A 24,363-nucleotide genomic window follows, 5' to 3' on the forward strand; every position below is an offset into this window, starting at 1 on the left:
ATGTATAAGATCAAATGATCAATTTTATCACTTGTCAAGGTCGAGTAGGACCAGTCGAATAATACTCATCTATGATCATTTTATTTCGTAATTTGCATCTGCATCATGGAGTATGGAGTGGTTGCATCGTACCATCCACGGTCGGCCACCACATGTTTAGTCAGAATGCACTTTGCCTAAAACTGATTAGACAGAAAATCATAGTAGGTGTTTAGTTTTTTTTTAAATAATGTATCTGGTATGTGCTATGACATGACCTTACAAGATGAATAATGGAATTGATTTCGTGTTTTACTTTTAGCTATACAAAGCTAATTTTGTTGTGCAGTGAGATCCATGAAGTAATGGGTCAAAGATTCAGAAAGTGTATAGTAAAGTGGGCTTTTACGGTTACATAATCGGTTTATGGGTCAGAACTCAGGACAAAGGTGTTTGATTCTTCTCTAGCTACAGCTTATACTATTGGTTCAGAAGGATGATCGAAAACTGGAGATTTGTGTTGCATTGACAGTGATGGATTGTCTTTGTTGTTGATGATAGATTATAAAGGACCTAGTCAGATGCAATGGTTACCAGGCAGCCAAAAAAAAAACATATAAACAACTTGAGTTTGATATTTGTTAATGCATGGATCATCCGAAATTGTAAAGTTGGTGGTTTTGGTAATGGTTAAAAATTAAAATGTTTGTTAGGTTGCTCTAGCTAAACTAGAGGCAGTGTTTCTTGCTCATCAAGATATTGCTGGTGCAGCAGTAATACAGTGAGTACTGCTTTTAACATGACCCATCAATGCCTCTAGAAAAGCTGGTTAACCGATGATTAACTTCTTCTGTAGAAATCTATGTCAAAACTGAATATATTGATATTACAAAATGCAAGGCTTATATAGAAACTCTGTTTCTCTATATATACATACAAACATAAAAGACTTTCGTCTGTAAAAGCGTTTCCCACAACGCATGAAAGTGTTACAAAACTAGTGACTGAAGTTTGTTCAGATCATGAGCTGCGTTGCAACGAAAGAGAGGGAATATATATGAAAGCGATGAAGCTCCTTTGCAGGACATGCTCCTGGACGAGACAACATGGTTCTTCTTCTTCTTCACATCATCATCATCATCATCCTCATTATCACCATGACCATACATACTCCTCTTTCTCAACAACATGAGGATGTGATCCATCAAACCTCCATCGCAAGGAACCTGTAAAGGGCCACAAATGGTGGAACCAAACTCTTCCTCTGCCATCTCCAGTAAGACCTGAAAGATTGGATGTTTCAGGTAATCCAACGGCAAAACAAACCTCCTGCCTTCTCTGGTGTACACAGCGAAGTGTCCCTTCTTCCACTTCCTCCACTTTTCCACCATATCTGTTAGTCTAAGACTCTTGCAAGTTCCTCTCTTCATTGTTTTGACTTTGATCTCTCTGCGCTCTTTGAGATATTACCAATATAATACCGTTGTGTATACTGTTTGTTAGTCTGTTACTGTCTGAAACTATACCTTCCTCTCTCTCCATGTATATATACTACAAATTGGGATTAGTGTTTGTGGCCAAAAAGAAAGGTTAAGAATATGTGGAAGGAGCAAGGTAGCTGAGTGGAAGGAGTAAGGTAGCTGAGTGATTTTTTTTATTATTTGGGTTAAAAAAAATAGAAATGTATCATGTGACCAAAGTAAATATTTTTATGTATTTATGGTCTTCCAGCATAAACAATTAAATTGTTGGCAGAAGACTGAGACAAGCCATATATTTAGGATATTTATTTATATCTTACTAGTTAAATAATAAAATAACAGATGAAACGAAAGATACCCTTATTTTATTTTATTTTTTTGGGGTCAAGATTAGGCTTGGGCATTTCGGATATCGGTTCGGTTCGGTTCGGGTATTTCGGGTTTCGGGTAGTTCGGATAGGGGCTAGAGGATCCATTTAGTACTTGACATATTTTCGGTTCGGTTCGGTCCGGTTCGGTTCGGATAGTTTCGGGTTCGGTTCGGTTCAGATAGTAAATGTAGGAACCGGAAAAAGTTCGGTTCTCATTTGGATCCGGTTCGGGTTCGGATAGTTCGGGTAGTTCGGATAATTTGGATAAAATATTGGTTATTTAAGGTAAAATATCAAATAATTAGGATGATTTAGATAAAAAATTTGGATATTTCGTATTACTTTGGATATTTCGGATAAAACTATCCGGATAGTTTCGGATAAAACTATCCGGATAGTTTCGGATACTTTCGGGTAGTTTGGATACTTTATAATAATTTAGTTATCCTCAACTATTTTCAAATACTTCTAATAAAATTTTAAATTAAAAATATATATTTAGTGATGTTATATGTATATATAATTAATATTTTTATATATTCGGATACCCGTTCGGTTCTCGGTTCCGGTTCGGTTCGGTTATTACGGATATAAAAATATAGGAACCGTTCGGGTATTTGAGAGTATTGGTCCGGTTCCGATTTCGGGTATTTCGGTTCGGTTCCGGTTCGGTTCCGGTTATTTTGTCCAGGCCTAGTCAAGATACCCTTATAAAATTAATGGTGAATTTAGATGGAAAACATTTCAATAATGTTTCTTTTTAAATACATGGACCAAAGAATGCAATCATTTCTGAACTTACAATATACTTCTTCCGTTCCACAAAAATAAATATTTTGAAATATATTTGTTTCTTAAATGGAATTTTAAGTTTTCTATGCATATTTAACAAGTAAAAAACATAAATTGTTAAATTCAAGAAGTTTTGAATAAAACTATTGGTTTAAATTTATAGGAAGGTGTTTTTACACATAAATCAAATTATTTATTGCTATACATTAATATTTTTTTAATATGTGTGAATAGTTTAAAAATCAAACGTTGTGGAATATAATAATAGGCTTGTCTTGGTCAAGTAACGCAATAGTACTATAAACTTGGGTGTCTAGAATTTTGTTTGCATTTAAAACTTGGTAATAAAGAAAGTTAGATCGTATTAATTATTTAATCGGGAGTGGTAGACTACAATTACATATAATTGAGACCACAAAATATTATTTGTAAGAAGGTATAAGGAGATGTGGTGACAAGAATAGAGCATGTGAGATGTGACCGTTTAGAGCAAATTGCTGCTGCTTTTTCGCTATATTCACGTCCTCAACTTCTCTATTTCTCACTTTCTTGTGTATCCATCTCCCTTGTTTTAATTTCTTCTTGTCTTTTTCCAAGTCACAAGAGATCCTACAAGCCTTCACTTTTCAACTATGCAGCTACGAGTAGTACACCGTTATAGTTTTTATTTGGTGCATGATCTTTGTGGTCCTGATAGATGAAATTTAAACAGAAAATATCATGATGAGGTCGATGGACATGACGAGAGAATCATAAACACGCTGGCATGAACGATACAAACAATGGTGGATCCAAATTTTATGTTTACTGGAGAAAGCATAACATAATCAGCTTTGGTTGGTTATTAACAAGTTGAAAATATGGGATTCACTTGTTTATCATATTATTAACTCGCTTTTTGATGGTTATTATATTATTTATTGAATAAGTTCATGCAAAAAAAAATACTAAGTTCATGCAAATAGATAAAACCATATTTCAAAGTTTTATTTTTAAAATCATTCACTGGCTAATGCAAGCTCTCGATAATATTTTTCTCATTCGTCTGCATTTCACAAGCACAATTACACATGAAACATATAACTCTTTAATTTCCAACACGTACTTTTATCTGAATAAAACCAAATTGCAGCCGAATGCTAAGTGATTGTCAGAATCTAAAAACCCTAAACCGTAAGACTGTCCGGCTGAGCCACCCTGACCTGACTCAGATCTCTAAAGCCAGTGACGCGAGCAAAACTGTCATGTTTCATCAGCTAACGCCTAACTGGGCCAGCACGGGGTGAGTTCAGTGGCGGAGCCACTTTGTAAGTAGGGGGGTCAACTGACCCCTATGAAATTTACAAAATTAAACTTTTAGGCTTACAACCAATGTTTTTTCTGTGGTAAATTGGTCAGAAATTTTTTTTTTGACTCCCATGTCTTGAGTTCAAAACTCATCTATGACTCCCTTAGCTATGAAAAATAATTATGACTCCTATAAAATGAATGTCTAGCTCCGCCACTGGGTGAGTTTTGTGCCTAAGTAAGACAAAAGAAGTTACAACTTCTCATAGTCTTTCTTTACATAGATAGTGGAAGAAGCATCCTTCGCTTCTTCTTCCTAGCTAATCTCACTTGCTTTGTGACCTTCAAGCAGACAAGTAGTAGCAAAGCGAAACATAACAAGACGAAAGCGAGTTGCAATCGCTGGAAGTACAAGGAAACCGCTGAAAACACTAAGAATGCTAAGATTACAAGCTCCCATATGACAAAGACTACAACATCCACCCTGCAATCAAACCACCAAATAACAGCTTATCAACCACGAAAGTATCAAACATAACTCGGGTAGGGTTATGACTTTCCGAATCAATAGCAGATTTGACCCGACCCGAATTTAGAAGCCCATAGCGTAACGAGTAAATGATGTATTACGCAAACATACATTGGGCCTTGCGAGACCATTTTAAGAAACTAGAAACTTGAGTTTTGTTGATGGAAAAGTTGCCGTGACGTGTACGGAAGTAGTTGGAGGTGGATCATTTGTGTTTTTACTCAAAAAAGATGTTTTATCTTTGGGATACAATTGTCTCTTTATCCTAAAAAAAATGAGTTTTAAGAGAGTTGTATGCGATGATGTATAGTGGATTATTGTTATTTTAATCTTTACTAGATCATGACCCGCCCGACCGGGCGGGTGTTTATTTTTGTTTCAAATTTGTTTTGTTTATATTCATGATTTATTTGTATTAGGTAGTATGTATTACATTGAATAGTAACTGTATTCGTGTTAGTAATTAAATTTTATCAACATATTTAATATGAAATAGAGATAGTAAAAAATAAAAATGATGATAATGATGCATTAACATAAGAAATATAAAAAACAATTTTGCCAATTTAAAATATAATGAAATAAATAATTATGAGTTAGTATGATATATGAAAAGGAAAATTAAGGTATAATTTTTTATTGAGATATATTTATTCTAAGGTTATGGAAATATAACATATTAAATTTTTTATTAAGAGTAGTCTAAGAAAAAATAAATTTATGATCAATCATAGTTACAATTTAATTAAAGGCTTAAGTTTGGGTTAAATAGATAACTAATTGTGTCCATTTGATTTAAAAAAGCCCGAAAATTTTAAAAGCCCATTTGTAACAGTTTTTTTTTCCGGGAAACGTAAAAAAAAATTGTTGGGAACTTCCAGAGAAACAAACTGTCGGTGTTCTCTATTCTCTCTCTATCTTCCTCGATCTCTCTATCTTCCTCAATAGAAACAAAAACAAATTCAAAGATTGTGTACCAGAGAAATATAACCAGAGAAACAAAAACAATTCCGATCATCACCCTCAAAGTAATTCTTATAAAGAAAGATGATCGAGACAGTAGAAAAGCTAATTGAAGGTTATCAACTGTAGCCCTAATCGAGTACTTTAATTAACTTTTTTGTTTACATATATATATTGAACTTGCGGATCTTACAGTGTTTTACAGATATCAGACATGGAACAATCAGATCTTCAAACTTGCTAGATCCACCAATGACTTCATCTCATAAGATCTCTCGGTTTACTTGTTAAGGCCGATGAGCAGGAGATGGTTGTCGACTATCGACTTTAGTATCTCTTGGAGAAAGTCATGATACTTTTTAAGGACACCTCTAAGGTAAATCTAATCTCACATAAGACTTGAACCTCGCACAACTACAACTTGATCTTAAATTTTGGACAACCAAATATTGGAATGATTTTAAAGAGTATGAAGAACACCAGCAGCAATTAAAATATGATCCTGCTTGGTTGAATTCTATCAATATTGTAAACTTGTATCCTGCTTGGCTTAATCTTATCAATATTTTAAACTTGTAAAATAGGAACTGTTAACTAATCTTTGTTTTTCATTTTACAGAGCAAAATAAACTATTGTATAATGATTGTCTCTATCTCATGACTACCGTGTTGATTCTTTATTATAGGTGCTATATGGTGCTGACCTTGAAACTGAGGTATTTGGTAGCAGATTCCACAAGATATCATTCAGTCAGGAGGCTTCTTCTTCGGATGAAAAATATGCAAAATCCAGATGTAACTTAAATAACTTCTCAAGGCTTCCAGGATCCCTTCTTAAGCATGAGGGCAGTGACATCTCTGGTGTTCTTGTATCATTGGTTGTATGTTGGAATGTGCTTTTCTTCTTCCTGCTGGGTAAGATTAATCTCTGCGAGTTGCATAGTTAACAATATTTTCATATCTAATCTATTTTATTACATCAGTGGATGTGTTTCTCTATGTTACATCTCACTCATTTTATTGTTTTTCACTACTGATTATCTCGTTTTATTGTTTTCGACTACTGACATTCATTATTTTGTTTCCGCAAAATAGCATGTTGAAGATCACCACTTGTATTCGAGGAATTACATGCACTGGGGCGCACCAAAACTATGATATAGTGTTGCGGGGAAGAATGCTGTGAGACTCCAGGATCAGATGCGAAAGCATTTGCATGACCTTTTTGAAGAACAGCCTGATTTGCTTCATAATCTAGTAAGGCTTAGATCTTTGATGAACTTAATAAAAACTTTGTCTTCTATAATCCTACAAGTTAAATTTTTTTAATTGTCTTATAGTATAGTTAGATCTTTAGTTTCTAGATTATAGTGAGATAAGTTATCTATGTATATATTTATGAACAGGTATCTGATGCCATTTATAGAGACGGAGCTTTGTCAGGAGGTGAAGGACATGGGAGAGAGACAAAACATGATCCAATTCGTTTTCAGGTTAGTACATTTCCAGTAGTTAATTTATAGGCTGTGAACTGAGAAATGGTAGTTAGGATTATAACCGGAGATTGTTTGATGAATGTTGATTGAAGTATGGTATTTTTAAATGTCATTTTGATTGAGTGTTTCAGTTGTTTGTCAAAGTACGATAGATGGATTATGTAAATTAAACTTCTGCCAAATAAAAATCATCCTAATAGTACATATATGAGTCTAGTAAATAGGAAGCAGTAGAACATGAAAAAAAAACAAAGAGAAAAATCCAATCAAATATTCAATAGTATCTCTTTCAAAGCCACGGTCTTCCTGATGCTTTGATGTCTGACTTCACAAACCAAGATCAAAATCTGAATTTTTAAAAATCACGCTAAAAATATAGAAATTGAGTTTGTGAACAAACACCCTTAGTATGAAAGTAAAATTACATACCTTATCACGCCCCTTTGGATTCAAGGTTGTTGAAAACTTCTTTGAAAACAACATTCATAGTTTTCTTTTGAGGTTTTCCTTCTTTGTCTACTATCAGAATTTTCAATCCTTTCTTTGATGTGACCCTCGAAATTGCCACGTATAACTGTCCGTGTGAGAACACAGGTCTTGGGAGAAAGAGACCAACTTCGGAAAGTGATTGACCTTGACTTTTATTTATTGTCATTGCAAACGCCACAGCCAAAGGCAATTGTCTCCTGCGCATTTTAAAGGGTAATCTTGTGTCTGATGGTGTTATCAGCAATCTAGGAATGTACACAATTTTCCCAACTTTTTCTCCAGTTATTATCCTAGCTCCAACCGTAAAATCCATAAGTTCTGTGATCTGAAGTCTTGTTCCATTCATTAACCCAGCAGCCGGATCAATGTTTCGCAGAACCATAACAGGACAGCCTATCTTGAGTAGCAGACTATGGTTTGGCAAACCAGAAACCTTAATAGTATTAAGAAAATCAGCACCCAAAGCTTCATTGTTCACTGAACTCGTATCAGACGGATCAATACTATCTGCACTGAGATAGATCTTTTCTTCACCTAGAATTTTCCAAACAGGTCATGTTATTTTATTATGTAATATATTACCAGAAAAAATATAAAGACCAAAGATTAGAAATTTACCTTCAAGTTTATCCAACATGTGCTGATTAATCATATTGACGTCTTCATTAGTTGGACATAGGATAGCTCTTTGTTGAAAAAACTTAGGATCTTTGTTCTCTTGCAATGAAAGAATGTCTCCATACACAGCTTTGCTGATTGCTTCAATAGGTTCATCTGAGTCCATAATCAAAAATTCAGAAGGAATTTCTATCTCTGCTTCACCATCGTTTGGTTCATTAAGTTTCCCATCCCCAACACTTAATATCCACTCAGAAAACTCTTTAAGATCATGTGCATCCTCTGACGACAAGGAACCAGAGATCAATCCCATGTTCTTTGTGAGTTGTAGGGGGGGGTTTGTTTCCACGAATGTATCAGTTTCACTCGCACACGCCATGCCGACTTCCAAGGTTTGACACTGGAAAGCAAAGAGAAACTTTTGTTTAGTGACATGATTGTTTTCAAACGATGAAATGTTGTGGTGACTATTGGTGTGAGGGAAACTATATATAATGGAGATATGGAACCCTAGGAATTCTAAAACTACACAACACCCACTTTGCCCACTTTGCAAGTAAACCGAATATGCTCTGCATATAAAATATTTTTTGTTACCAAGAATATAGGTAATCGTTTGATAGAAATCAATTATCTTTGTTATGTTAGATATTCTTGTTACCAATAATTGATAACTTTTAATTATAATCAATGTTGATTGATGCGCAAGGTTAGGGGATGAATGATTCTGGTTAATAATTATATGCAATATATTTCGATGGTAACATGAATATAGTATTGATTTCTTTTTGGTTAAATCAGAATCGCTTTCCAAAAATATAAAATTTTTTTGTTACCAAGAATATAGCTAATCGTTTGATAGAAATCAATTATCTTTGTTATGTTAGATATTCTTGTTACCAATAATTGATAACTTTAATTATTTAATGTTCAAAATAAATGTTGATTGATGCGCAAGGTTAGGGGAGGAATGATTCTGGTAACTAATTATATGCAATATATTTCGATGGTAACATGAATATAGTATTGATATCTTTTTGGTTAAATCAGAATCGCTTTCCATTTTTTTTGGTAACTAATTATATGCAATATATTTCAATTATGTTTTCAAATTTTGAACGTGTTGTAGAGACTTCCGCATGTTAAGGAAGGAAGAACTCATTTGAAAAAAAAAAACTACACCATCTAATATTAACGTAAACACCAAAAAAAATTATACGATATATTAGTATAGTTTACGGTACCAGTAACATGATGTTAATGTTAATTAGTGTTTTGGAGGAATGTTAGATGCTATATAATTATACGTTACGAAAGAAAAATTGAATTGATGATTTAATTTGAAGTCATCCGATTTATAACCTAACATTCCATCATGTTCAATACTTTAAGTCATTGTTTCCGTTTTTGTAGTGTATAGTATAGCATTAAATAATCGATAAAGACAAGCTAATTTTAAGGAAAGAGTAATAATAGTTTCAGTGGCATTCGAAAGTAATTAACATTGAAAACTCAGGGTTAAGTTAATTTTGTACTCCTGTTTTAATAGATTAGATTAGATGAAAAAACATACATTCAGAAAAAAAAGCATGGTCACTCGAGAATTTCAGTGTTTCACCATGAGTGAGGCATGAGCTACGGTTGTTAACAAAATTGATCAGTATCACCCACAAACTATGATGGTTCTACATTTAAGGGCTTATTGGTGAAATATCCATTTTTCAGTAACAAATTAGCTCACTAACATTGATTTTGACATAATTCAATGTCAGTCTTTTTGATCATTTTCCAGCCGATTATACCTCTTCACATAACAGGTTTTGCCAGTTACAATGCATAAAGTAAGCGACGTGGTGTTTTTCCGTAGAATATAAACACACACGTACTGATACGCAGATAAGAGGCCAGCTGTATTTATTATGTGTGACAGAACATTATGAAAGAAAATAAATGGATAATAAAAGTGCGCGTTCTAAAACATATGGTACCGTAATGGAGAAACCAATTTCCGAACATTTCTATTATATATGACACAATAGTATATGTCACAATATAAAAGCCAAATAACATGGAAAGTGTAAAACCTCAGTAAACAACACAGAGGAATATATGCTACATCCTATTAATTAATCACTAAACCTTACACGGAAATATGATCCCTAATCCAATGTGAACCCCAATATTCAAATGGTAAACCTAATATGCCAGAAACTAACCCCGTTCCAATCATCACTAAACCCTACACGAAAATATAAACCCTAACCCAATTATGAAACTAAAACTTTTCCATATTAATTCACTCTCTACCCAATCTTCAAATTCAAATGGAGAACCCAATATGCCAGAAACTAACCCTTCCCCAATAATCACTATACCATACACGGAAATATAAACCCTCATCCTATGTCACCTCACATCTTTAATAAACTAAACCTATCAACTAATCACTAAACCCTACATAGAAATATAAACTCTAATCCAATGTCAACCCCAATCTTCCATAAACTAAACCCAAATTTTGAAATGCCAGTAAGATGCAATACCATTTTACATGAGGCATATATAATAGAAAATGTAAAAATGTAGTTGCAATCTAAAGATATCTTAACATATTTCTCAAATGTTGATATGATATGCCTCCATGGAAGGTGGTAATTCTTGCCCAATATCAACCCAATCGTACATAAACTAAACCCTATCAACTAATCACTAAACCCTACAAGAAAATATAAACTCTAATCCAGTGTCAACCCCAATCTTCCCTAAACTAAAACCAAGCCACTAATCACTAAACCCTACATGGAAATATAAACCTTAATCCAATGTCAACCCCAATCTTTCATAAACTAAACCCAAATTTCGAAATGCCAGTAATATGCATTTCCATTCTACTTGAGCATATAGAATAGAAACGGTGACAAACAATATAAGACAATACATATTGTTCAAATTTTAAAATGTCTATAATTGAGGAAAATGAAGTAATGCTTACACCAAATTCAGATTGATGTAGAAAAAAATGAAGATTGGCGGCATTAAAGAAAAGAGGTGGAAGAGACAACATCATATGAATATCATTCTCATTCAACATCACATTGTATTCTGTTTTATTTGATGTCATAATAAATTTTATTCCATTTACATTCAATATATTATTTCTCTTTAAAAAATCATATACACACTAATATAAAACACATACACCGATACAAAACTAATATCAAGAGAACATGAAATAACAACGAACAAGATTGAACCCTCTAATGCATTCTTGATCATCTCAAACCAGCGGAGGTTGAAATAGTGGTTAATCCGTCTTTCCAGTGGGTTCAAAACATGTCTTAAACATGTCTTAACTACGAAGGCTTAATTCGTCCATGCCAAACCTAAAGAACAAAGTAAGAGGAAAACATGTTTATGACAAAGTAATTCATTCTATTTTATATATAAATTAACCTTTTATATTTCAAACAGTACGATTGTTGATAAAAAAAGTACGATTGTTAATAAAAAACAGCACATACGTTACAGATCATTCAATTCTATCTCAAGTAGAATAGGTTGTCAATTGATTTCATCTCAAATAGAATAGTTTGAACATATAGTTTTCCTATTCCATCTCAAATATAAATAGGCGTAAGAGATCTCACGCATACAAGTTGTATTACAGATGCTATTCCATATAACAAATTATATTACTATACTACTTACTATGTATTTTTCCTAAAATTCAAAATCAAGAACAATCGGGGAAACCAAAACCCTGAATCAATTGGCAAACTTCGGCGCAAAAATCAGATCCGACATGCAATGGTAACGAGGTTGTAGATTTACCAATTATAGTACCTTAATTCCTAAAATATCCCAAATAGAAAAGAAAAATAACAACATATGAAGAAATTCGAAGGTAAATACCCGAGAACTTACTGTAGTTCCTGAGATCTGAGAAGAATCGACGATGTGAAGTAGAATAGGAACGGTCTCATACTACTCGTCACTGACACTTTAACGCCGTTGTGTGACCGACGATTTCAGACGAGAAGAAGAGGACGCGCTTGCAAAGAATGAAGAAGAAGTCAACAATTCAATGTTAATCCGGTGGAGGTGACGATGTTGAGCGAAGCGGTGCCGGAGAACATTTAAAGGTTACGAAGTTAGCAAGGAATAAAAAGGAAAGATGTGAAGTTAGTAAAGCCACGTTTTACTTTTTAGATATAATAATAATTAAGAATAATATTTATTTTTGTTTCGGGTTTCACCGGTTGCAAGAATGGGCAATATAGTATTAATTTATAAAGTTAACACCGTGTATAGAAATGTTAGGGTAAATGGTTATGCAATGAATTATACGTTTTTGTTTGGTTATACAGCCCAATTTCCCTACATTTAATGTGTACACTTTTGTTTGTGTGTTTTCTCGGCTTCATTACATGTTGAATTCAGATAGAGAATAATCACAAAATATTTTATATTTTGGAAAATATTAAAACTATATATATATTCACGTCAATATGTTGAATCACTATTAAATATATACCCATGAGTAGATTTTGACCCATCTATATTATTAAAAGAGAAGTACCCATTTGAAAATGTTCTTACTTCATTAATTAAACTCCCTATTTTTTTTGCTTGTCTTTTTCAGTTGAATTTATAAAATATCTTAAAACGAATAAAACTGTCTAATTTATTATTTGTCTTTTCAGTTACATTAATGAAATATCTATATTATTAAAAGAGAAGTACTCATTTGAAAATGTTCTTACTTCATTAATTAAACTCCCTTTTTTTTGCTTGTCTTTTTCAGTTGCATTTATGAAATATCCTGAAACGAATAAAACTGTCTAATTTATTACTTGTCTTTTCATTAACATTAATGAAATATGCTTAAATGAATTTAAACTTCCTATTTTATTGTTTGTCTTTTTCAGTTACCTTAATTAAATATCCTTAAATAAATTTGGACATAATGTCATTTAATCAAACAAAAAAACTCATGAGTTATCCTTACGTGCATAATTTTAATAAATGAGATTTTTAAAAACGTGCATCATTAAAATGTTACCTAAAACATGCATCACTAATATATAACATGCATCAATAAAACTAGAGTTTGACTCACACAATTATACGAATATTATTTTCAGTTGATTAAATTTAAAAATAATTATTTATTCAAAAAATATTTAAGAATGACTATGTTTTTAAAAATTATATGGTATTATTTGCTCATAACTCATTTGTTATTTGATAAATGATTAGAAAGAAAATTTTAGCATAATATAACTCAGTTGTCATTTGCTAAATTTATGGTTTTTATTTATATTTTTTATTATTTTATTATAATATTTTTATTTTATATTTGAAAGATAAATGAATTTTCTTTCAAACAATATTTTTGTAAATGTATTTTTTTTAAATAATCAATTAAAATTGTTATTATCATTGAATATCATTATTTTTGACATAATTTGAGTTTTTGTTTACATCAAAACTTATCATATTTTAGGATAATTTTAATTTAAAATGTAATTTTCATATTTTTCAAACAAATTCTACAAATATTTTTTAATATTTTGTTATAAATGTTAAAAAAAATATTGAGTTGCATTTCAAATAAAAAGGTAAAGATATTAAAAATATTTTAATTAAAATATGTAAAATTTAATATAGATTTAAGGAAATGGTAAAATTTGATATCGCACACGAAAGAAAAAATTTATGTTTTAAAAATTATCTAAATAACTCTATACTCATTTTTTTTATATGATTTCACACATTTGTAAAAAAATAGATAGTTTAAGATGCAAAAAAAAAATATTTACTTAATGAATATAATATGAACGAATATTACAAATACATCATTTAATAAAATAAATAATTAAAAACTGAAAATTCATATCCGCGCTGGCGCGCGGGTCAGGGTCTAGTTTCTATTTGTAAATTATAATATTTTGATTCATATGTTTTGGATGAGTATGGTTTGATCAGATTCTTTTTTTTTGGTAAATGTAATTTACTTCTTATACTATATATTAGCTTGCTAACAACTTGTATTGCATTCAATTTTTTAAATCAAATATATGTTGTTTATCTGGTACTTATGATATCATTTTGATCTGGCCGTTTCGACTTTTTACACTCAATTATTTGTTTGCGATCAATTAGTTAAACTTATTTTCCCCAGACTAGCAGCAAACACGATTGCCTTGTTCGGTATGTGTCGGTATAGGGACCGCCCTTATGATGCCTAAAATACAAAGTTCGGTAATGTTAAGCTGTCAAATGGTCCATCCATGGCTCAATTAGGCTTCACCAGTTGGACCATTTTAGTTTTGGGCAGTAATGGGTGGTCTATATTGGACAATGGTCCAAACAAACGTCAAAGACCAACAGAGACCATGTCTAAATGAGCATGTCCATGGACACCCAATAATATTTATAATTATTTTTCAATTATTAGTTTAGATTTTATTTCTAAAATTTTGAAATTATGCTTATTTTCTAAAATTATAAAAGTATTTTTTTCTTTTCAAAACTATAAAACTATGTTTTCCTGTCAAAACTGAGAAATTGTGTTTTCCCGTTAAAAACCGAGAAATTGCGTTTTCCCACCAAAACTGAAAAATTGTGTTTTCCCGCCAAAACCGAGAAATTGTGTTTTCACGCCAAAACCGAAAAATTGCGTTTTTCAGCCAAAATTGAGAAATTGGGAAAACCTAGAAATGGCGGTTTCCCGCCAAAACTGAAAAATTGCGTTTTCCCGCCAAAACAGAGAAATTGTGTTTCCCGCCAAAATCCAAGAAGTTACGTTTTCCCGCCAAACCGAGAAATTGTGTTTTCCCGCCAAAACTGAGAAATTGCGTTTTCCCGCCAAAATCGAAAAATTGCGTTTTCCCGTCACAATTGAGAAATTGTGTGTTTCCCGCCAAAACCGAAAAATTGCGTTTTTCCCAAAATTGAAAAATTGGGTTTTCTCGCCAAAACCGAGAAATTGCGTTTTCCCGCCAAAATTGAAAAACTGCGTTTTCTCGCCAAAACCGAGAAATTGCGTTTTTTTGTCAAAACCGAAAAATTATGTTTCCCGCAGAAACCAAGAAATTATGTTTCCTGCCAAAACCGAGAAATTGCATTTTCCCGCCAAATTTATGAAATACATTTTCCCCTCAAAATTGTGAAATTATGTTTTCCGTCAAAATCGTTAATTTTTTATTTTAACGATAGAACCATTTTTTTTGTTAAATTGTAAAGTTATGATTTCTTTTGTTAAACTCATGAAAATATGTTTTAGGAAGCCCATGGACATCCATTGTCCATTTGGTCTTCGTCCAATTAGACCATGTACCAATTGGTCTTTTGTCCAATTAGACCGTTTATTAATTGGGCACGTCCATAGCCCGCCCAAAATGAATTGGACTGGACTAGCCCATAGTCGATCCGTCCAGTTGACACCTCTAAATGTTACGGGTGGCGTGTACATGAAACGTCTCAATTTATTATGTGGCACGTCGACTTGAATCTTTCAACCGAACACGACTCAAAATATAATTAACTTTTGCAGTTTCCCAAATGGTGCCTTCTCAATGGCCCCATCTGTTTACAATTTTATTAAAATGAAATGACCAAGATTTCGTCCGTAGTGGATATAACCAAAGAAGCCGAAAGTGACACTACAAGCATACACCTTCATACATTTACTTATTTGCTTGTAGACGTTCTATGTACGATCTATTTGGTCGTGATTCGTGAACGTATATCCATATGAATGATTCAGCGTTAAAAAAAAATCTTATGAAGGGTCAAATATTTTTTGATATATGTGTTGCATCGGCATTTTTCTATTTCTTTTGAGCATCTTATAAATGAAATTTATTATAGGGGCAATGTAAGAGATGTCATCAAATCGACAAAAAAGTATTTGCTTTAAACAAGATAAGGTAGTACATCAGACTCGGAAAAGTGCTAAATACCCCAAATTCGAAGTCTACTAAATTCGTATTTATCCGTTTGTGTGGTCAGACGACGTGTGATGCACCCTGGATCGTAGACCCGAGCAAGGATGATGCACAACTCGACCCAACCGAAGTTTCCCAATCGGATAATGCAACCATGGTCGAGCCAGAAGCTAGCTTGGAAAAGAAAGGACTTAGAGAATGAATGCAACCCCGTGGATACATATCTGTGGATGTCACACCTATGGAAGGAACTAAGTGGAAGCAACGATCAATTGACCTTGAAGATATCATGGAGCTAGACACACATGAACACTTTGGACGAGCTGGACGAAGTGACACTTACTTGGGCGAGCTGGTCGAGCTGAATCAAAGTGATACTTACATATCTGAGCTGGATGGGCTGAGTGAGCTAAGTGACACTAGCTTGGAGCTGAATGAGCTAAGTGACACTGAAGATGGAGCTGGTTTAGTTGCTGGGCGAAATGAGCCTTTTTCAGCCCAAAGAAAAATTCGACCAGGCCTTTGGTGATGGTCTCCTGCCCATTTTCATCAAGAAATATCAACAAAAAAAGTCAGATACGTGGTCAGGCAAAGGGTCATTCAACAACACACTTATTTCTGGTCAAAAGTCTTAGTCTTGTTTTTGTTTTCTAAGTTTCTAGTTTTCTACAAAAACTCTTAGTCTTTCTTTGACCACAAGTACTATAAATATGTAATCCCTTTCATGAAATAAGACATATTGTTTTCCCCTTTTTGTGAGTTTATCTCATTTGTTCTTTGTAGAACACTTTTCGTTTCTTGGTGAGGTTATCTCCAAGTAAACTTTCTCTATTTCGTTGGACTTGTGCGTCATATCAAGCAACGATTAGAAACCCTTCCTTTGTTGGACTTGTGCGTCATATCAAGCAACAATTGAAGTCTGGTAGTATCAAGAGACTTTCTGCACCTCTTGTGTCACCATTCGATCCATCATTTCTCTCTTTTGGCGAGATCATATCCTTTCAGTCCGTTTGAGTGATCCTGTCTGATCTAGGACGTATCAAGTGGTATCAGAGCCACTCAACCGGTACTATCTATCCATCTTTCTCATCTTCCATTTCTAAACACTTCTTCTTCATCTTTCTATCTCAAATCCAAGCCACTACCTTACCTATCGCCATTCTTCTATTAAAAAAAACAGAAAAGAAAAAAAAGATCTATAAAAAAAGAAGGAAAAAAAAATCGAAAAGTTTTGATTTATTTGGCTAGGTGGTGGAAAAGAAATCCTGCTGGCTGAGGAGAAATCCAGCCTTGGAGTGGTTAATACGGATTTCAAAATTCAATTTTCTTATATTCCTATCTTGTGTTTCATCTCTTGCTTGCTTGGAAAAATCCATTGGGTTACTTTATTTGTTCTCTTAGAACTCTGAGAGGAGACTTTTGAGGGACCACTAAAATCTGAGAGAAAAAACTTGTGTGGGTGAGATAAACACTTGAGAGTGTGAGGATTATTTTTATCTGTTAACCTTTTGTATTGAGAATTTTCAGGTTAAGATGTTTGGACTTCACAAGAAGAGTAGCCAAGAGAAATTCCAACGACATGCTAATTATCATTCTTCATCTCAAAACTTGTTGAATGTTTTTGATGATTTTGTTCCTGTGCAGGAAAGACTAACCCAAAGAAAACCACATGAGATGCCTAACCGGAGGTGCAAGGAACAGTTTAAAACGTCCAGAGATGAAGCTGTTCAAAGAAGGCTTTTCAGTCAGTTTGAAATCCAAGAATTTTGTGACAATCTTGTAGAGGGAGTGGTGAAAGCACTCAAGGACGTCAGAAAAAGCCACAAGAAGAGCACAACCACACGTGCACCTGTAGCTGAACCATCATTATTCATCAATGAAAAATCTAAAGGTAAATCGAAAAACAACCTTGAAGATCTAAAAGATTTTTCAGATTCTTTACCAACTTATGATGAATATAATGAAGAGATGTTGGAGAGTTTGATCATTTGTGAGGATGAATGTGATATTCCTTCTCCAAAATATGATTTTATGTTTGATGATGAAGAGACTAATAGACTAACCTGTTTTGAACCGGATCATCCGAGTAGTCTTGTTCTAGTTTCACAGGATTTTGAGAAAGAGCAATTCAACTACCCACAACAAGGACCTCTTCTTGACACTAGGAGACCCATGGACGCTGATCTAGGTCCCATCTTTGATGAGGAAAACGAACTTGATCCAATCCTTGAAGAGGAAGCACCAAGCATAACATCCATCAACATGGAGAATCATCTTTGCTTTGATCTCGGTACAACTCTTTGCCCCTTTGTCTCCTAATCCACAAGAACACTGTAAGGAACTTGGTATCATCTGTTCTGTGTCTGATTTGTTTGTTAAATTTAGTTTCACTTGGGTGACAAAAAAAAAAAAAAAAAAAATTCAGCTTCACTGACATAAGACGTTTTGGTCTTGAAAAGGTAAAAGAATTTTGTGTTTCAAATTCTGTTTTTGATAACATGATTCATTCTTTTAAGAAACTTGAACCTGATAAACTCTTTGATCAAAAGCATTTTCAAAATGACAATGACATCCCTTCTGGTCTTGTTTTGAGCTTTGATCAGTTTTTGAAACATAACAAATGTTTTGATCATCTTGAAAAATTATTTGAGCTTGTTTTGCAAACCAGATTTCTGTTTTCGAAAACCTTGTGATTCCTTTTTTTTGTTTTAAGGATAATGGTTTTGATCTGAGTTTTCCTAATCATGAACTGATCACTGATGATTTGTTTTCTCCCACATGTGCCTGGAAAGAGCTTATGGTTAGTAATTTCCAGAAAACAAAATCACTTAGAGCTGAAACCGATTTTTGATGTGATTTTGTTTTGAAACCTGTCCATTCTTATTCTGAATCTGATCTTGAAATTTTGTGTTCTGATTCTGATCATGTTAGGCACGTTTTGAAAATGTTCTATGGTATTTCTTACCTTGACAATATTCTGATTTATAATACTTTCTTTGAAAAATATATTGAGCTTTTATTAAGAGATTCTCAATCTGAACTTACTCTTTTGTATTCTGATTTTGAGAAGGATAAGCACGTTTTTAAGATGCTCAATATTATCTCATGCCATGATACCATTATGGTCTGTAATACTTACTTTGATGTGCATTTTGAAAGGCTGAAACATGTGCTACATGTTCTTGAGAAAGAGACTTTGATTTCTGATTTGAACAAGTACATGTCTTGCACATATGATCCTGGTATTTTAATGTTTGCTTTGTGTGTCCAGGATAGACATGTTCAGTCTCGGATTCAGTCTCAGAAAAGTGAAAGCATAGACCAGGATTATAAGCCTCAGGTTTGGAGATTCATATACTCAAGGAAAATGGTATCAAAACTTTAAGGAAGTTTCTTTCCAAAATTTTCTTTCATTGAATTTTACATGATTTTAAAATTCTTTTTGTCTGATTCATTTTCTTTTGATTCAGGTAAAATGGATTTGAGGACAAATCCTTTTCAAGAGGGAGGAAATAATGCACCCTGGATCGTAGACCCGAGCCAGGATGGTGCACAACTCGACCCAACCGAGGTTTCCCCATCGGATGATGCAACCATGGTCGACAGAAGCTAACTTAGAAAAGAAAGGACTTAGGGAGTGGATGCAATCCCATGGATGCATATTTGTGGATGTCACACCTATGGAAGGAACTAAGTGGAAGCAACGATCAATTGACCTTGAAGATATCATGGAGCTAGACACACAGGAACACTTTGGACGAGCTGGACGAAGTGACACTTACTTGGGCTAGCTGGTCGAGCTGAATCAAAGTGACACTTACATATCTGAGCTGGATGAGCTGAGTGAGCTGAGTGAGCTAAGTGACACTAGCTTTGAGCTAAATGAGCTACGTGACACTGAAGATGAAGCTGGTTTAGTTGCTGGGCGAAATGGGTCTTTTTCAGCCCAAAGAAAAATTCATAACAAATTCAATTTGGGTCGGTTTTACACCAAATTCGACCAGGCCTTTGGTGATGGTCTCCTGCCCATTTTCATCAAGAAATATCAACAAAAGAAGTCACAGACGTGGTCAGACAAAGGGTTATTCAACAACACACTTATTTCTGGTCAAAAGTCTTAGTCTTTGTTTTTGTTTTCTAAGTTTTTAGTTTTCTACAAAAACTCTTAGTCTTTCTTTGACCACAAGTACTATAAATATGTAATCTCTTTCATGAAATAAGACAGATTTTTTTTTTTCCATTTTTTCTGAGTTTATCTCCTTTGTTCTTTGTAAAACATTTTTCGTTTTTTGCTGAGGTTATCTCCAAGTAAATTTTCTATATTTCGTTGGACTTGTGTGTCATATCAAGTAACGATTAGAAACCTTTCCTTTTTTGGACTTGTGCTTCATATCAAGCAACAATTGAAGTTTGGTAGTATCAATAGACTTTTCTCACCTTTTGTGTCACCACCATTCGATCTATCATTTCTCTCTTTTGGCGAGATCATATCCCTCCAGTCCGTTTGAGTGATCCTGTCCGATTTAGTACGTATCAACGTGGATATTTAATTTTTATTACGAATAATTGAGTTTGTCTATCGCTGATAGACATATTCTTAGAGAATTAGTCAGTTGGGTTTCGCTTCGCTCGATTTCCGTGGTTATAAAAATATTCTATGTTGTTGAACTTAGGTGGGGGTATTGAATTTAGAAATTTTATAGAATTTGAAGGAATTTTAGTTTGCATTAAATTCTAGTGTTATTCAATTGTGTATTTTACCAATTCTTTCAAATTCTTGTGTTATTCAATTATGTATTTTATCAATTCATTTAAATTCTAATGTTATTCAATATTTGGTAGAATTAATAGGAATGTTATTTGAAAAGAATTTAATGGAAATGTTATGTAAAAATGCAAAGGATCAATTCCTTGCTTTTACGATGGGATTTGTCTCTCTCTTATTTTCAAAGAACGGAGACTATCAATATTGATGAAATTGTTCATCATCAAGCAACATCTTTGGCATGCAACCGTGCTTGCATTAATCTTGTCAACCAAACCGTATGTTCGTGAACACTTGGCATGTTCGTGAACGTGTTTTCACATTTCTCATTTTTGTCATCAAGAATAGTACGTAACATTTTTTTAAAAAATATTTTGTTTGATTCTCTCCTATAAATTCCAATCAAGCACAATCATAAAACAACTATAAACTAGCTCTTATCTATCTTTTGTATAAACTTTTTTAGATTACTTCTCCTATATATATTACATATCTATCACTTCTCAAAGCAAAAAAAAAAAATCTATCTACAAAAGGTAAAATTTTCCCAAAAGTTTTTTTTTGGTAAAAAAAATTCCCAAGAGTTTAGCTACTAATTTTGTATTTTGTTGTTATCATTAGTTCATAGCGTTAATGTATTATCACTTGTAATCCATCAAATTTATTTACATTCTTTTAAATTCTATGATAAAAAGTAAACATAACAATTAGGCAATTGCATTAAAATCTTATAAAATCTTTTAAAATACTACAAAAGCTATTACTTGTGAATTCTTTCAAATTCCCGAATCCAATACCACCCCCTTTGCTTCTGCGACGTGGCTTACGAATCTAGTGGCCCCACATTACCGACATTCATGCAGTAAGCCTATCAAAACCGACGTTAAGTTCTGGTGCTGACCCTTTAACGGTCTTCAGCCATGTGTCTACCATGAGTTGGCTTAATCTATTTATTTATGCATTGATTTTACTTGCAATTAGTCATCCCATTTACTACGGTTTTAGGCTTTTTTTCTCATGAATTATTTACTGAGACGCGTCGTGATAGTAATGGCTATATAAAGTTGCTCTAGTTCGGTTATATTTACAGAGGTAACGTGAAAAGGCCTTAATATAATTGGAAACAAACTTTAATCTTTTGTCTACGAAATAATAATAATCTTGTCTACGAATCTGATTTCTGGGATGGACATTTTATCCGTTAAATTTGATTCGATTCGTTATTCGTTTCGATTCGATCAGAAATTTCCGGATATCCATAAACTTTCGAAACAAAGCAAATATTAAAAATCAATATCCGTTAAAATTGAAGCACATCACAAATATTAAAAATTTTGGAAACGGATATCCGATCCGATCTGTCAATATATAAATACATGTATATCTTGATTATATTTAAAGTTTTTAATGTATAAAATTATATAATTATTATTCTAACATATGATTTGATAAAGTCTATTCACATTATTACTTATATAAAAATATTACATAAAAGGAATAGAACACATTTATGATAATTATAATTTTTTTTTAAGTTTTGTGTTATTATAATTGTTAACTAAGTTCAAAAAATTACAAAATATGTAGATTCACTACTGCTTTTAATTTTTTTTATCATATATATCACGCAAAAAAAATATTTTACAAAACAAATTTGTATCAAAATTTTAAGATTATTTGTATTAATCAAAACATATGAGATATCCGTAAGTATTCGTAAATATCCGCAAATATCTATTTATTTTTCGGATATCCGTTTTTTCGAATATCCGTATTTTTCCGAAGCAAAGCAAATAAAAAAATTAGATATCTGTGACATACGAAGCAAATCACAAATACTTTCAAAAATCCGGATATCCGATCCGTGCTCGTGCCTAAACATTGGAAACTTGCATCCATCACATCCTTAGTTCAGTTACATGTATCCAAACTTTATATTTTTTCGCATACTATCTTAATGTAAGTATATTATACAACAAGTATGAAAAAGACAAGACAAAAGTTATAAAAATACTTATCTTTCAAAAAAAAAAAGTTACAGAGAAACGATCAATGGTGTAAGAGTTATAATCAGAACTATCTTTAGCTATGTGTCTCTTTATCTAGTTAGTTTAATAATATGCAATAAAATAAATTAAAAGGATGTACTTCGACCACGTATTAGTTTAATAATATGCAATAAAATAAATTAAAAGGATGTACTTCGACCACGTAACTTATAGGCCTAAACGTAACCAATCTTCGCTTCCATACATAAAGTACACGAGTATGCAATATTTAATATCTGGTTTAACTTTTCATCTATATACAATAACACATCCTTTAAACTAAAATAAAAAATAATAATGGATGATTTTATGACATTTTAATCTACCAACTTAAAGAAAATAGTACCATTCTGAAATTTAAGAAAAAAAACAATCCATTTTTTGCTATATTAAAAAATCAATTAAATCTATACAGCGTAACCTCCGCGTTGGCCAGGACCCTCAAGCTCACACTATAAAACCCACTCTCGTCTCTCATCACAATACTCATCGCTGCTCTTTACTATCACCTTAAAAGCAAAGTTAAAGCTCTCATAGTCTCTGTTTATCATTTCTCGTTAACTGTTCAATATTGATCAAGAGTAACTAACGAACCATGGCCGAAGAGTACAAGAACGCTTCTGAGGAGTTCAAGAACGTCCCTGAACACGAGACCCCAAAGATCACCACCACGGAGGAATCATCCGCGGTGACGGGAGAGGTTAAGGATCGTGGCTTGTTCGATTTCTTGGGGAAAAAGGAGGAAGTAAAACCTCAAGAGACGACCACGCCGCTAGAGTCAGAGGTCGAGCATAAAGCTCAGATCACGGAAGAGCCAGCGCTTGTGGCGAAGCACGAAGAAGAGGAGCATAAGCCTACTCTCCTCGAGCAGCTTCACCAGAAGCACGAGGAGGAAGAGGAGAACAAGCCCAGTCTCTTCCAGAAGCTTCACCGATCCAACAGCTCTTCTTCCTCTGTAAGGAACTAATATAGTCCGTACGGTTATTTATATTTTAGCATATAGTTTTTTAGTTAAATCTGTAAACAACTTCATCTCATTAAACCCCTTTTTTAAATCTGTTAAAATTTAATTTCTAAAAGTCAAGCGAGGAAGAAGGTGAAGATGGTCAAAAGAGGAAGAAGAAGATCGTTGAAGGAGAAGAGAAGAAGGGAGTGATGGAGAAGATCAAGGAGAAGCTTCCAGGTCACAGCGAAAAACCAGATGATTCTCAAGTCGTCAACACTGAGGCTGCAGTACCAGTGTCGGATGAAACGGCGGAGCATGCGGAGGAGAAGAAAGGGATTCTTGAAAAGATCAAAGAGAAGCTTCCAGGTTATCATGCCAAGAGCTCTGAAGAGGAGGAGAAGAAAGAAAAGGAGTCTGATGCTTAAGAAAGTTGAACGAATATATAATGATATTGGAGTCGGACATTTGCTGTGTTTCTTTCTGTGATGATTTCTCCTTTATGTTTTAAGCTGTTCTGTAAGATTGTGTCTTTCGTTGGTTGCATTAGCACCTTTCTATTGTAATTTGCATTGTCAATTTTATAAAGTTCGCATATGGGTTCTAAGTAATGTTTCGAGTAAATGTGTCTATTCGTTTGCTATCTCCAT

The 24,363-nt window shown here is 33.3% G+C and overlaps 3 protein-coding genes across 6 annotated transcripts; 2 read left to right on the forward strand and 1 right to left on the reverse strand.

Moving 5' to 3' along the window:
* Nucleotides 1-842: 842 nt before the first annotated feature.
* LOC106409583 (auxin-responsive protein SAUR61) lies at nt 843-1,525 on the reverse strand. Its single transcript, XM_013850190.3, has one exon. It carries the CDS (start codon nt 1,407-1,409, stop codon nt 969-971), a length of 441 nt encoding a protein of 146 aa, XP_013705644.1. The 5' UTR covers nt 1,410-1,525; the 3' UTR covers nt 843-968.
* A 13,309-nt stretch (nt 1,526-14,834) lies between these two features.
* On the forward strand, nt 14,835-20,279 carry LOC106410668. 4 transcript variants are annotated; one of them, XR_007326719.1, is made up of 3 exons: nt 14,835-18,247; nt 19,229-19,327; nt 19,428-20,279. XR_007326719.1 is itself a non-coding variant. In XM_048764449.1 (2 exons), exons 1-2 carry the CDS (start codon nt 17,491-17,493, stop codon nt 19,231-19,233), a joined length of 762 nt encoding a protein of 253 aa, XP_048620406.1. In that variant the 5' UTR covers nt 14,835-17,490; the 3' UTR covers nt 19,234-20,279. The 4 variants fall into 4 exon arrangements, 2 of the variants coding, with proteins under 2 accessions (XP_048620406.1, XP_048620405.1); XR_007326718.1 differs by having other exon boundaries at nt 19,234-19,327; XM_048764449.1 differs by having other exon boundaries at nt 19,229-20,279.
* A 2,930-nt stretch (nt 20,280-23,209) lies between these two features.
* LOC106411014 (dehydrin ERD10-like) lies at nt 23,210-24,324 on the forward strand. The gene is made up of 2 exons (XM_013851687.2): nt 23,210-23,725; nt 23,851-24,324. Exons 1-2 carry the CDS (start codon nt 23,366-23,368, stop codon nt 24,139-24,141), a joined length of 651 nt encoding a protein of 216 aa, XP_013707141.1. The 5' UTR covers nt 23,210-23,365; the 3' UTR covers nt 24,142-24,324.
* The last annotated feature ends 39 nt before the right edge of the window (nt 24,325-24,363 follow it).

Source organism: Brassica napus, chromosome C7 (assembly GCF_020379485.1).
Source record: "Brassica napus cultivar Da-Ae chromosome C7, Da-Ae, whole genome shotgun sequence".
Taxonomy (NCBI): Eukaryota; Viridiplantae; Streptophyta; class Magnoliopsida; order Brassicales; family Brassicaceae; genus Brassica; species Brassica napus.

What these genes read in the sequence shown, in the direction of transcription:
- LOC106410668 (XM_048764448.1), top strand. Translation starts at nt 17,491, where the DNA reads ATGTTTGGACTTCACAAGAAGAGTAGCCAAGAGAAATTCCAACGACAT. An exon ending in TCATCTTTGCTTTGATCTCG is followed by an intron (nt 18,248 to 19,233) that starts GTACAACTCTTT and finishes TGTCCAGGATAG; the next exon opens with ACATGTTCAGTCTCGGATTC.
- LOC106411014 (XM_013851687.2), top strand. Translation starts at nt 23,366, where the DNA reads ATGGCCGAAGAGTACAAGAACGCTTCTGAGGAGTTCAAGAACGTCCCT. An exon ending in CCAACAGCTCTTCTTCCTCT is followed by an intron (nt 23,726 to 23,850) that starts GTAAGGAACTAA and finishes AATTTCTAAAAG; the next exon opens with TCAAGCGAGGAAGAAGGTGA.
- LOC106409583 (XM_013850190.3), bottom strand. Translation starts at nt 1,409, where the DNA reads ATGAAGAGAGGAACTTGCAAGAGTCTTAGACTAACAGATATGGTGGAA.